This window comes from Enoplosus armatus, chromosome 8, assembly GCF_043641665.1.
Source record: "Enoplosus armatus isolate fEnoArm2 chromosome 8, fEnoArm2.hap1, whole genome shotgun sequence".
Classification (NCBI taxonomy): domain Eukaryota; kingdom Metazoa; phylum Chordata; class Actinopteri; order Centrarchiformes; family Enoplosidae; genus Enoplosus; species Enoplosus armatus.
In genome coordinates, this window is record NC_092187.1 from 14093301 (window position 1) to 14106666 (window position 13366).

At 45.1% G+C, this 13366-nt stretch overlaps 1 protein-coding gene across 1 annotated transcript in view; it reads left to right on the forward strand.

The window, feature by feature from the left end:
* The first annotated feature begins 5134 nt into the window (after positions 1–5134).
* Positions 5135–13366, forward strand: part of LOC139288751 (leucine-rich repeat-containing G-protein coupled receptor 6) — a 35458-nt gene continuing 27226 nt past the window's right edge. The window contains exon 1 of the mRNA XM_070910153.1: positions 5135–5396. Within this exon, the coding sequence (XP_070766254.1) occupies positions 5152–5396 (245 nt within the window). The 5' untranslated portion in view covers positions 5135–5151. The remainder of the gene's footprint in view (positions 5397–13366) is intronic.

Genomic DNA, 13366 nt, shown 5'->3' on the forward strand with positions numbered 1-13366 from the left:
CAAATGTTAGCATGCTAACACGCTAAACTAAGATGGTGAATATGTCTAACATTATGCCTGCTAAACATGAGCATGTTAGCATTGTCATTGTGAGTATGCTGTGAGCATGCTGATGTTAGCATTTAGCTCAAGTGCCACTGTGCCTAAGTACAGTTTCACATATACTAGCAAGGCTGTAGACTTTTAGTCTCTGTGTACAAATACCCTTGCTTTTAACTATTCTAACATACACTTCTTGCTGACACGGTGTGTGTGATGTACTGTATAATTTTGTATTATGTGTCTTGAACTGTTTGTTAAGTTCCGTTGACTGCAGATGGAAATTAGCCTCAAGCTAACTCCGGTAAAATAAATCCAGTGGTTCCATTAAGTTTAATATTGCAAAAAGCCCCCTTAAAATAAAATAGTTTTTTCTAGATTATTATAAAGGACACAATGCTGCTGACGTGCAAACTTTATGAAATGCAACAGAGTCCAGTTTTACTGTGTGATTAAACTACTATTAGTTTTTACTGCTAACTTTTGTAATTTGACATAAAGCAAAAACTACAATACAATACAAATGATTTATCAATAACAGTGCTGGAGGACACAATCCTCTGACCCTCCAGCTGAGGTGGAGAGCTCTTACCAGCCTGTAATGGAGTGCTTTGCTGAACATGACTAACCACGTCCCCGGGCCTACTATTGTCTCACACAAACAGGAAAATACCTCCACTCGTTTTGCCCACTCGCCAGCAACCCCCTCCTGTCCACCCACTCTGCCCCACCCTTGCATCCTCAGCCCCTTACCTCATCCCCCTTCCTCTGCTGCTCTTTCTTTCATTCATTTCTTTCCTTTGTACTGTGAGATGCAGAGAGGAAGAGAGGGACGGGGGGAGGGATGGAGGGAAGGAGAGGGACCTTTTGTTGGCTTTCAGGTGGTTTCACATGAAAAGCAAGAGTACACACCTAGGTTGCCGCCACCAGCGGCCCACGGCGTCTCACTTGCTTCCGCTGGGTATACCTGAGTTAGCCTTCAATTGCCTATGTGCAGCCAAGGCATGCACAAACACAGACACAGGCGCATTTGCGAGCACATGCATCTGTAGACATCTGCATACAAGTGTGCACAAATAGAAACTTCGACTTTAGGTGTGTGGCTTAGATTGGAGGGATGTTGGTAGGTGTTAGATGTGCAGGGGTAGGGTGGGAAGAGGTTTTTGTGGGGGGGGGGGGGGGGGGGGGGGGGGCGGTTGGAGGTGAGGTGGGATGAAGTGTGTGTGTTGGGGGGGTTGATTGCACGGCTACTTTGTCTGTTCTCTCCCTGAATGGACTCTTCTTGCCGCTGCAAGGAGCTCAGGTAGCCTTGTGGGTGTGTGTGTGTGTGTTTTATTCCCAGGTAGACCACGGTGAGTGCTCTCAAGTTAGGTGTCAGGTAGCTACTTGTCTTTGTGTCTTCAAGGCAGCCGTTTCTTGGATAGTGTTTACAGCCCAGAGAGCACAGCGGAGAGGGGGAGACGGGGGAGGAGAGGGAGAGGGAGCACTGGCTTTGATCTGATGCAGACTGTTTGATAGCGTGTGTGAGTGAGAGAGCGAGTGTGAGAAAGAAGGAGAGAGAGAGAGGGAGAATACGAGCGCATGCATTCTTTTTCAGTGGCATGCACAAATGTCTGCCCACTTGCTAACAACTGTGTATGTATGTTTGGGCCATTCATTCGACCCAGGGCTGGAACAAGCATTTCTGGGGCCCTGAGAAGAATTAGATCTGACCCCCGTGTCTAGGAAATGTGTGATTTGAACATTTTTGTCTCACAGAGCTCATTAATCTAAGTGAGGCTGAAGCAGTAGTCAAGTAGCTGAGCTGTGCCAATCTGGGAGAGAATGTGATAAAACGTTGCAGTTGTCAACAGTGTTAAATAGTAAATAAGATCCTGAAGGTGTATGGACTATAGGAGGTTTATTGGGGTTAAAACTTTTTCCACCTTGCACAGTATCAGGCAAACTTGTGGATGCCATTTTTTTGTCTCTGTTTGAAGCAAGAAGGCATGCTGAATGTTGAATTTCACAAGTACATATGTATTTCTAACAAACTATCTGATTTTAAAGAAGCATTTCTCCTCTGTGAACTGAAATCAGCTGCTGCAGTGTTAGATAGATACGGGAATTCGCCTTCTCCCCCAAAGGAGAAGGAACTGGATTACGCTGACTCACATTTAACCTTGCACACTGTCAGAACAGGTGCACTTTGAACAAATACATAGCTTACTTTTCCAACAGTGAGGAGCGCTGTGCGTGGTTGTCTCCATCTTTGAGATTGAAAGATTGAAGGATAACAAATGAGACGAAGAGACCAATAAGAGAGAGAGAGAGACAGAGAGAGAGAGAGAGAGAGAGAGAGAGAGAGAGAGACAGGCTGGAGACCAGACACGCAAGTTTTTACAGTATGTGTGTTTTAGGGCTCCCTGGGGCCAGACAATTAAAGAGCATTTAAACAGATGACAGAGCTCTGCGCGCAAGAAAGGAGAGAGGTGGAGTTTGCAGGTGTATGAAGAGCATGTGCATGGTTTTTTGTATATGTGCATGTGTGCCCATGGGTATGCGTGTGTGAGCCGTACGTGGGTGTACTGTGAGATCACGCAAGGTGTTACCGTGACGGGACTGTATATCTGCACAAAGGAAAAAAACATCAACTGAGAACAATTCACGCAACATTTTAAAACTGAAAATAGACAGAGAGAGCAATAACGGACATTCCACCACAAAGAGGAAGAAAAGAGAACAGAGAGCATGAGAGAGAGAGAGAGAGAGAGAGAGAGAGCAACTATGTGCAGAACAGTTCTGAAAGAGTTTTTGTAGGGCCATAACAAAGGCCCCTCAGAAAACACAGTGGCATAGGAATGTTAATTAATTAATGAGAAACTATTCAGCCTACAGAGAATGGTGGAGAAAGAAAGACAGAGAAGGAGACAGACGGAGAAACAGAGGGGTAGACAAACTCAAACTGGGTGCGAAGACATTTATAACTATTTTTATATTTCAAACAGCATGGTGTGCACTTATTCTAGCTCCAGTTTCTATGCAGCTATGCATTTTTCAGGGCTTGTTTAGGGAGTTTGTGTGTCACTAATCTACATGTGGCATCTTTGTTCTTGGCTTTGCATGTGTGCGTTTGCGTGCATGTACTGCAATACTGCCACTGTCAATTGAAAGCCTCAGCTTTCCAGGAACTAAGAAAGCCTTGTTTTCCACATTGACAACCATGCATTTTTTGTAGTTAATCCAGTGGGGTTTGAAAAGATTTTTATGAGCCAAAGTGGTTGTCAGATTTTATCAAGTCATGGAAGAGGATGTAATCCCTCTACTAAAACATGAAAATCACCAAAACTGGAGTTATGAGGTGTGATTTAATGCAAACCCCACTGAGGATTTCCGCTAAATGTATATATATATATATATATATACACACACACACACAGATACATATATATATATATATATATATGTTCCATAGAGAAAATATTATATATTTTTTCTCTGTGGAAAATTTCTCTCATCTCCCCTCCCTACTGCAGCTTTTTACTGCTTAGTACTTTGCCGCTGGGGCATACGCCTGAAATTTAACAAAAGGACGGAATAAAGTCAGCGCTGCTTTGAATGGCAAGCCAATTTTTTTTTCTTTGATTTGCTATAATTATAGAATGCAACATTAGGTGGTTACGCAACATCCTGCATTTACAGGTGCACAGCATGTAAAGCTTAGTTGTGTAACATATGAAGCAGAGAGTCTAATTATATAGCATTCTTGTCCGGCTGTATATAGGCCTCATTTGTCCTCGGTGTTTCCAGAAAAGCACAGTTTTAATTTCGATATTAAGTCTACACAAGCAAGAATTAATGTGTTGTAATAAAAGAGAGGGAGATCGGAGGAGATTATTTTCAAGATTCTGTGGAAAAACTGCAAGTAAGCACAGATAGACTGTGAGATACAGATAGGCTTTAGCCCGAGGCAGCTGACACTTCTTCACAAATCCGCACTCTTCTCTCTATAGACCAGAGTGTGTGTATGTGAAATGGATATGTGAGCTCCTTTGCGCCGGTCATAATCTGTTATTTTCTATGGGTGTCCGTGTGAGTGTGTGCATGCATGCAAGCGTGTGTGTGTGTGTGTGTTTCTGCGTGTGCGTGCATGGGTGTGTGCGATCGCGACATTCCAGCAGCAGAAACCTGAGAAGGTGTGACTTACGAGACACTGGATTCTGCTCTTTCTGGGGACTGAGGGGTGCTGAAGTGTCAGAATTCCAATTTCCTCCAAACAGTCACTCCCAGTCACACACTCTGACCCTCTGCATCTCTCTCTCACACAGCCAAACACACTCATTCTTATCCTCCACAGCTTGTTTTTTCCTCCTCTCCCTTTCAGCCATAAACACTGTCTCTCATTTTCTCTCAGTTCCATTCATAAGGTCCCACAAGGAGAAATCTTGTCTCACACCACTGTACTGTATTGCCCCCCCCCCCCCCCCCCCCTCCCATTTCCCTTCCTCAAACTAAACACTCACTCTTTCAGCTTCCAGGCAAAGTAAAACAGGGGGAAAGGAAGAGAGGGAGAAAGAGAGGGAAGAGTTTGAGAATCGCGGGCCCCTCCTACTTTCCGGAGATGCTCCAGCCCATCCCTAAATTGTGAGCCAATGAGGGTGGCTCATTCACAACTCATGCGCTCCTTCTACAATAGGTGAGGAGAGAGGGACTGAGAGAGCAAGAGATATATGCAAGGAGAGAGAGAGAGAGAGAGAGAGAGAGAGAGAGTGACTGTGTTTGGGGGAGAAAGACGGTGAGAAAGGAGAGGGCAGAGTGAGAGGGAAGACAGGGAAGAGGGGAAAGAAGTTAGAGCAACGTTAACCCCTGAGGATGAAGTGGGGAGAAGCAGGCAGATAGAGAGGAGAGATGAAGAGATAGAACTTGTGACAGGGACAGATTTACAGTGTGGACAACCTGCACAGGAGAAAAAAGGGCAGCAAGGGGCTTTTGAACAGAGACTGGAGCCGGGAGAGGAGTATTTGGAAAAGCAGAGAAGCATTAGGACCTCCTCACTTGACCAAAGCTGCCTCTTAAAACATCAGAGAGGACAAAAGAGAGTGTGTGACAAGACAGAAATCCCTACAGGTGTAGATGCAGGCAGGTGGACAGTCAGACATGCTGCCCACACTTCTGCTTCTCTGCGTGGCTGGAGGAGTTTGGGGGTCCGCCCCTGCAGTGTGGGGGTACGGACGGATCCAGGACAGGCAGGGACCGGCGGCACCGCTGTGCCCATCTCCGTGTCAGTGCGAAGAAGATGGGATCTTCGTCATGGTGGACTGCTCGGAGTTGGGACTATCGTCTGTGCCAACCAACCTGAGCCCTCTCACCACTTACCTGTGAGTACAGTTGTGGACTTCCTGGGTGTGTTTTCTTGTCCCATTTCACTTGAACCTTTCCACCTCCAGGCCTCTCACTGTGTCCTGACTGTTTCCTTCACCCCAATCATCCTTTCCCTGTGTTTCCTCAGTTATTCTCCTTAATCATCAAACTTCTTCACTTCCCTTCTCATCTTCTCATCCATCATGGTTTAGTGCCAATTTGTTTAATCTGAAACATAAAAATGAGCCTGCCAATCTGCCCTAACTTTTAGTCTTGCTCATTAGTTTGTAATTGAAAAAACTACTCAAAAACCCTAAATTCAGGCTGCTGGATTGTAGCTGGGGTTCCTGTTTTAAAAATAGAGCAGAAGGCAACAGTCGGTTGGATGTGTGACCAGGGAGCCAGCAGAAGAACCCGCATGTAGATAAAAACGGACAGGGCAGAGTGGGAACATGTGTGTGTGTTGACCACTATGGCAAAATTACTGGACCATTTCTTTCAGTCTCAGGTTTCCGAGTGCCAACTGGAGACCCAGCGTGAGAGTGTGTGTGTGTGTGTGTGTGTGTGCATGTGTATGCCTTTGTGTACATGTATGCATGTGTGTTTGCGTGTGTATATGTGTGTGTGCAAGCGGCAAGCACATGACACAAGCATGTGTTTGTGTGCGTGAATGAGGAAGTGTTTGAACACAGATGCCTAAAAGTGTGTGAGGTTTAATGACCAGTTTTATGCCACTAATCTGTATCTCACTGTTCTGTGATACCAAAAATCAGATAGACATTGTTGGCATGTGACCTGGAAAAACAAATTAAATTCTCAAATTTTCTTTTAACAAAATTGCCTCTTTGAAGGAATTCATTTGCAAAGTCTGAAGAAAATCGTCAACAGTTTTTACCATAACGAGTTCACCACCAGGAAAAATAATAATAATAATAGAAGCTTTAGATTTATATTATGTAAAAGACAGGAGATCTGAGCAGTTTCTTACGCCACCCTGCTGTGGCTTACAGCCAGGACTTACAAACTGCCTCACTGCGCAAGCCTCTGAGGACAGATTAGAGACACTTTATGATAACTGATATTGAAGTGATAGAAGTCAAATCCAGGAAACAGGGTGTGATAGAGCGGTTGCTCACTAGGGGCTCTGCAAGTATTACAAGAGTGGAGGGTCATAATTCAGAGGGAGTGAGGAAAGACCAACAGTTTGTGTAGCAAACAACTCTAAAAGAGACACTTGAAAGACAACTGTGCTTGAATGATGCCTGACTCTTCGGCTGTCGTGGGAGCCCGCATTTGAAAGTTAAAACACATGTAGAGTTTATGGAGGTGAAATATGGTCTCTCACTCCATCCAGGAATCACTCTACCTATGAGAACATCAGGCGGTTGGCCCAGCAACGGGGCACGTCGCACAACCGAGGCAGCACACTCACATACAGTATGCACACACACAAGAAGGGTTGAATCTAAGAGAAGGAGTGTTGAGCCCCTCGGCCCTCCTCTAAAATAAAAACAGTGATGACCTGAGACTCCCTCTGTGAAAGTGTACGCTGCTCTTAACTGCTCCACTACAGCCACACACACACACAGACATACACACAAACACACACCATTCCCTACAAACACAAGAGTAATTGTTCATTTCCCCTCGTTACCTAACAGTGGAACTGGACCAATTAGTGAGTTTGAGGGCTGATTTAGAATAAGATAAATAAACTCAACGACCAACCGCACACGCCCACACACACAGTGACAGACACACACACAAACACACATTACTGCAGCAGGGAGTGGAGGGAATGTGGGACAGCCGGAGAGATGCCGCAACAAATTAAGATAGAAGATGGAGAAACACAGATTTCTCTTTTGCCTCGCTGAAAAAAAAATGATCAAACACAAACAAAACAACCTCCCTTTTCTAACCCTGCCCACATGCATACACACACACACACACACACACACACACACGTAACCCAGAGCCCAGCACAGCAGGCTACAGTTTCTCATTTCGTCCTGGAGTATAAAAGGTTACAACAGCGGAGAGCCGTTCCAATCCTCACAAGGATCTGTCGAACTGTCCAGCACGCCCCGCTGTGCTGCGGAGGCTGGATTAGCCTCCCAGCACATACTGTAGGCTGTCGAGGTCACAGGGATTTGCTTGGGAACAGTCCACATTACAAACCACATCCACAAAATGCTGTGAAAGTATATGACATCATTCACCCGTGTCATCCGAGAGCTCTTCAAAGTGAGCGCAACTGTACATGCTATAGTGGCCGAGAAGGGCAATCCAGGCTATGCATGATTCACTCTATTTTCTGGTGTTTATTTGCACATTTGGACGACCCCACTGCATTTAGGTAGATACATAATGGACTACTAATCAACAAAAACAAATGTACGATAACACAGAGGTGAATATAGATTGACTCTGCAGAGGAATTCAACTATTCGGAGGGAGAAGGTGCTCCGAGCAACACAGAGTGGGTAGAGATTTATGACAATAATCGTTTCCGTGGGCAACACATGAAATGAGCTGTCATGTGAGACGCTTTGAAAGACCTTCTCTTTGATATCAGATTAGAGAGGAAAGACAGTGCCCGAGGGTGTGAGTCTGCGTGGGTGTGTGTGTACCTGTGTGTTAATGTGTGTTGAGTTCGAGAACACGGTGTATGGTGCGTGCATCGGGGGCCGGTGCTGTTTTATGTGTAGCTGCAAGCAAGGTAACTTGTCATAGGAGATGACTTCACGGTAACACAAATAAGTAGCTTGCCTGTCACAAATGTTGGCTGGGAGCAAATGAATTAGTCAGCTGTATACTTGTTAGACTTATACATATTCAAAGCAAACATTTGAATCATGTTGAGAATAATTAATATGCTCATGATCTGGCTGGTGTGATATATCGACTGTTTCTACGGTTGTCAGGTGCTTATGTTTGCACATCCCACACTTCCCTCAGCGGCCTTCGGTGTGTGCATGTGTGTGTAAGAGGAAAAGAGTGTGTGTGCATTGTGTGTGGGTCCGGGTCTGTGACTGGAGTTGAGCAGCGATTAGGTGATGCTTTGTGGTAGCGGTGAACTTCTAACGGTGTTTTGGCCGAGGCCAGGAAACCACAGCTAGCGCATTACCAGACAAGAGGAAAACCAAGGAGTGTGTGAGTGCGTGTATGTGTGTGTGTGTGTGTGTGTGTGTGTGTGTGTGTGTGTGTGTGTGTGTGTGTGTGTGTGTGTGCATGTATGTCTGTGTGTGAAGACCACCCAGACTGCTGAGGGAATTTTTTTTTCTAGCCAGTGGAGGTGAAGCAAGAGTTTAAGAAAAATGGAGAGAGGGAAGATGAAGAAAAGGGGTGAAAACTGTCAAGGAGAAAGGAGAGGATAAGAAAGTGGTGACAGAGAAATGTCTGTTGGAAGATTTTAAGCAGGTACACACTCATATAAAAGTGCACATACACACACTATTCATACACATGCAGATACAACATCCTGTCCCTGTATGGTGGCCGTGACTGTAACAGTCGTGTGCGTGTCATTTAGCCATTATGTTGATGGAATGATTCCTATCATGAGCGACCGGGGTCACACTGTAAACACTATGTCTGAGAGAGAGAGGCAGAAAGAGAGAGGGAGAAACTGTAAGGGATGGAGGGGGAGGAGGATTTGGGGGGGGGGGATTAACAAAAATAAAAGAATTGCAGAGGAAAGAACAGTGTGTGTGTGTGTGTGTGTGTGTGTGTGTACTGTCAGTGGACGGTCCTCTACACAGCAGCTATCAGCTCCAGCATCAGTGTCCTGGCTCCAGACGTCTTTGGTAGCCCCCCGCCTCAACCACACTCCCCTCCCTTGCTCGTCTTTCCCCCACTCATTCTCCTTTCCTCACCTGTTTCCTCTGGCCTCCTTCAGATAGAACAAGAATCCATACATTAAGTGCTTGAGCGTGTGTGTGTGTGTGTGTCTTTAGAGCAGGTGTTGAAGCTGGTCATGCAGCACTGAGTGTAAATGTGTAATCAATGATGTGCAATGTGCTTCTTAGAAAATCAAAATGAATGCATATAACTCAGGGCAGCGGAGTGAGAGAAGCGAAGGGTGTGTACCCAAGCCAAACAGTGTAAATGTTTTCAAGGTGTGTGTGTGTGTGTGTGTGTGTGTGTGTCGGTTGGGGGAGGAGGTGCTTTGGCTACAAGCCAACTAACTATCAGCTGTGATCATAGTTGGGGAAGCAACGCACCTCTGAAGAAAACTGATATATGTCATCATAGTTAATATATTCCGCTTAAAAAGTTCCATAAAGAGGAATTGCACAATCTATTTCCTTTCTACATTCGTTCACTTATTTGGTCTACTCTTCCTTTACTCCTTCCTTCCTTCCTTCCTGCAAACTTGAGGTGTTTGCCTCAAAGTGTCAATTCCTCAGCTCTCTCCTAGATTCCCTGGAGGCCCACGGTAAGCACCAGTAGAAAAAGCCACTTGGGCCTGCTACACAAAAGTGATATTTATGCCAGAAGGGTGTTGGAGAGAAGGGATAGGCAGTTAGCATTGGATAGTGCAGTGGTTTGTGGTTTCCTGAGAGCGACCTGGGAGGCTTTTAAATGTCGCTCAGGGACAGACGGCAGGTAGGCAGGTAGAGGACAACAATGGAAACAATGACAATTCCCTCTGGAGGGGCAGGCAGAGAAGACACAGAGGCCATAGTGTGCTCCACCGCTCCATATCCTGTCCTTTAGAAACAAGCAGAAAGCAATCACGACACAAGATCTTGAAGGGAACTAGGGTGGAGGAGGTGGAGATCAGGGAACTAAAGTGAAGAATGTGTTTGGAGTGTGTGTGCACATGCATGTGGACTGAATAGTGGTTGGTTTTTGTTGGGGTCAGACCTGTGCCCACTGACAGAATATGTAAATCTGTATATTTCGTGTGATTGCAGCGTGATGCAAGTATGACACGGGGGCTAGGAATGTGCTCCCTGTGACGTGTGGTTCAGGGGTGAAGGCCTGTTTCTGACTGAGAGGATTCAGAATGCCTGCATGGCCCAGATTCCTACTCAGCCCCTTTCCAACCCTGGGAATCCATGGGAATGTTTGTGTGTGTGTGTGAGTGTGTGTGCATGAATCTGTGCAAGTGCAGTAGCCCTCTCTTTTCCACTACAGAGAAGGCATTGTCTCAGTCTGGGCCAGGCCACGACAAATGTCCCTAACCGTTCTAGTGCGTGTTCATGCATATGTTTAGACCCTATACACATGTGCATCCACGACCTGTGACTTTGCAAGCTGTCATTCGTGTCTGTGCTTAAGGTTAGATAACGCAGACATGAGACTAATCATTTTCATTTGTCTTAAAAGGAGCAGATTGGTTTGAACCAAATTTAGGACCATACTTCACAGCAAACATGGTCCTCTTTTTTTCTTTAGCTTTCTTTTGATCGTATAACTTTAGCGATAAAAGTGAAATGACTCACTTTTCAGAATCAGAATCAGAATCAGAAATACTTTATTGATCCCCGGGGGGAAATTGTACAGTACCGGTGCTCCCATTCAAGAGTAGAAAGTAGCATAATTTAGAACTAAGAGTATGTACAAAATATAAAAATAAGAAATAGAAAATACAAAATATACACATTTACAGTATTTAAGTGAAATGAGGTAAAAATATATACAATAACAATGTATATGTATGTATGTGTTGCACTAAAGTGTGTGACTATATATGTATTGCACTTAAACATATATAGTGGATGAAAAGGGCTCAGAAAACATTTTTGGTGATAGAAAGTGAAGAGATAAATGAGGAGAAAACAGAACTGAGGCACTGGTAAGTACAAATAAATGGTTAAGCTATAGAGTGTTTCTGCAAATGTTATTTTTAAAATCTGATTTTTGGATTATTGACCTGTTGTGTATGATTTCCAGCCATCTTTAATATAAAACCCCCCAATAAATTCCCAGATTCATCTTGAATAAAAAACTAAACTGGTGAGCTGCAGACATAAAGGAGACTGTTGATAGCAGTGTGTGTCGCACATAGCTCTCCAAGTTCCCCCTGTACCTCATGTACATGGGTCTGTCAGGCCTCTGTCTGCCTATCTGTGTGATCGCTGGCCAGGCCTGCCGACTAAAGTGGCTCATGTGGGGCTGGCAGTATGCAGGTGATGACTAGTAAGAGCTAATGATACTTAATGCCCTTTCCAACAACGTACACACACACACACACACACACACACACATGCACGTACCCACAAGACCCCCATGTGCACATTACACACAAGGAAACACGCTGCATGGATGGATGTATGTACACACATGCTTGCTTGCAAACACACACACACATATACACACACACACACACACACACACACACACACACACACACACACACACACCCATGCACACACAGACTTAATGATGGTTAATGCCCTAGCCAATCCCCCAGTGCAGCATCAAAGCATCCCACAGAGCAGTGCTGATACAGCGATGCTAGCAGGGATTAGGTCGGGAGACTGGACCACTGGGACAGGAGTTAGCTAAAGGGAACAAAGAAGCAATCACAGACACACTTAAATGTCACACACATGTGCACACACCTCGGGGCACACACCCACACACACACACACACACACACACACACACACACACACGTGCACATAGCATAGCCAAATGGGGGTGCTGCACAGGAATGTCCAGAAAGTGGAAGAGGGGATGTAGAAAACAGAAAGTGGAGAAATGAATGAAGTAAGGAGAGAAAGGATGGAGGGTAAGGGTAACTGATCTGAATACAGAAACAGCAGTCAGTTCACTATGATGGCATAAGGCAATAGTATAATTCTCGCTAAGACTGTACTTCACAGGTGTATTTTCCATCTGTCGTAAAGGGAATTATGCCACTGCAGAGCCTCTGCAACTGCAGCCAGACTTACTCACGTCTCTATTACATGTCTGAGAAGGAGCAAAAGAGGAAATCTGGACTTTTTACACGCATGGCAAGAGGCCAAACTAAATCTCTTTAAACCAACAGCAGCCACATGTCCTCATTGGTATGGGGTAAGATTTCATCGAGCGCTGATCTATGTTCAGGTCTAGATGTTATCCTTGGGTACTGTTAAATATATGGAGCAGATGAGTTGATCATAGATCTGTGAGTGCAGCAGTAAAGGAGGAGTGAGCCAGGAGTGAGCCAGGAGTGGATTTGAGCAGTCCTCTAACTAGATCCAGTGTCCTCCTGTTTCTGCCATTCAACCAAATGAAGTCATAATAGAGCCTGACACTAATACTCATCGGGTTTCATTTACTGTTGTATCCACTGCTGAGAATCTGCCTTGAATCAGCGTGCAGGAAAGAACACCTCTGTAAGAGATACCTTTTCAGGATGTGTGGAAAAGTGGTGAAATTTGTAACCCTTTTCCGCACATCTTTGCCATTATTTCAACAGATTTCAGGGGCCTGTGTGTGTCCTGTGCTCATGAAACATTTCCTTCATGTGGTATAAACTGTTCGAAGAAAGAAAAAAAACAAAAAAAGTTCTCTGGCACATGTCATGTAAAGAACATATATGAAAGCCAGACAAAGTAAGCATGCCAGAACAACAGATTAGCAGACTATGGGCTGGGCTATGAATGCATCTCTGCCTTCCACAGCTAGGTCCTACCCACAACAGCTGCCTGTCAGTCCTGTCCACATGTTGGAGGCAGTTGTATGTTGTGTAGTGCCGACTGTTCCAACACTTCCTGTTCCATTACTGAAGTGCTTGACCTTTCACCCCCCTCCCCTCTGTCTCATGACAGGGTGTGTGTGGGAGGACAAGGAGCGGACATAGAGTGTGTACGTGCACGTGTATATGTGTATGCGCGGTATACCAGGGTATGAATAAAGTCCCAGAGGGCATGAATGTTTCCCATGACATGGCCTCAGACTAAACAGCCGCTCTCTCCACCCAGACATCCGCCTGTCATTCTCCCCTAAACCGCAGCGAGCGGAAAAGAGCACAAAACATGGGAAC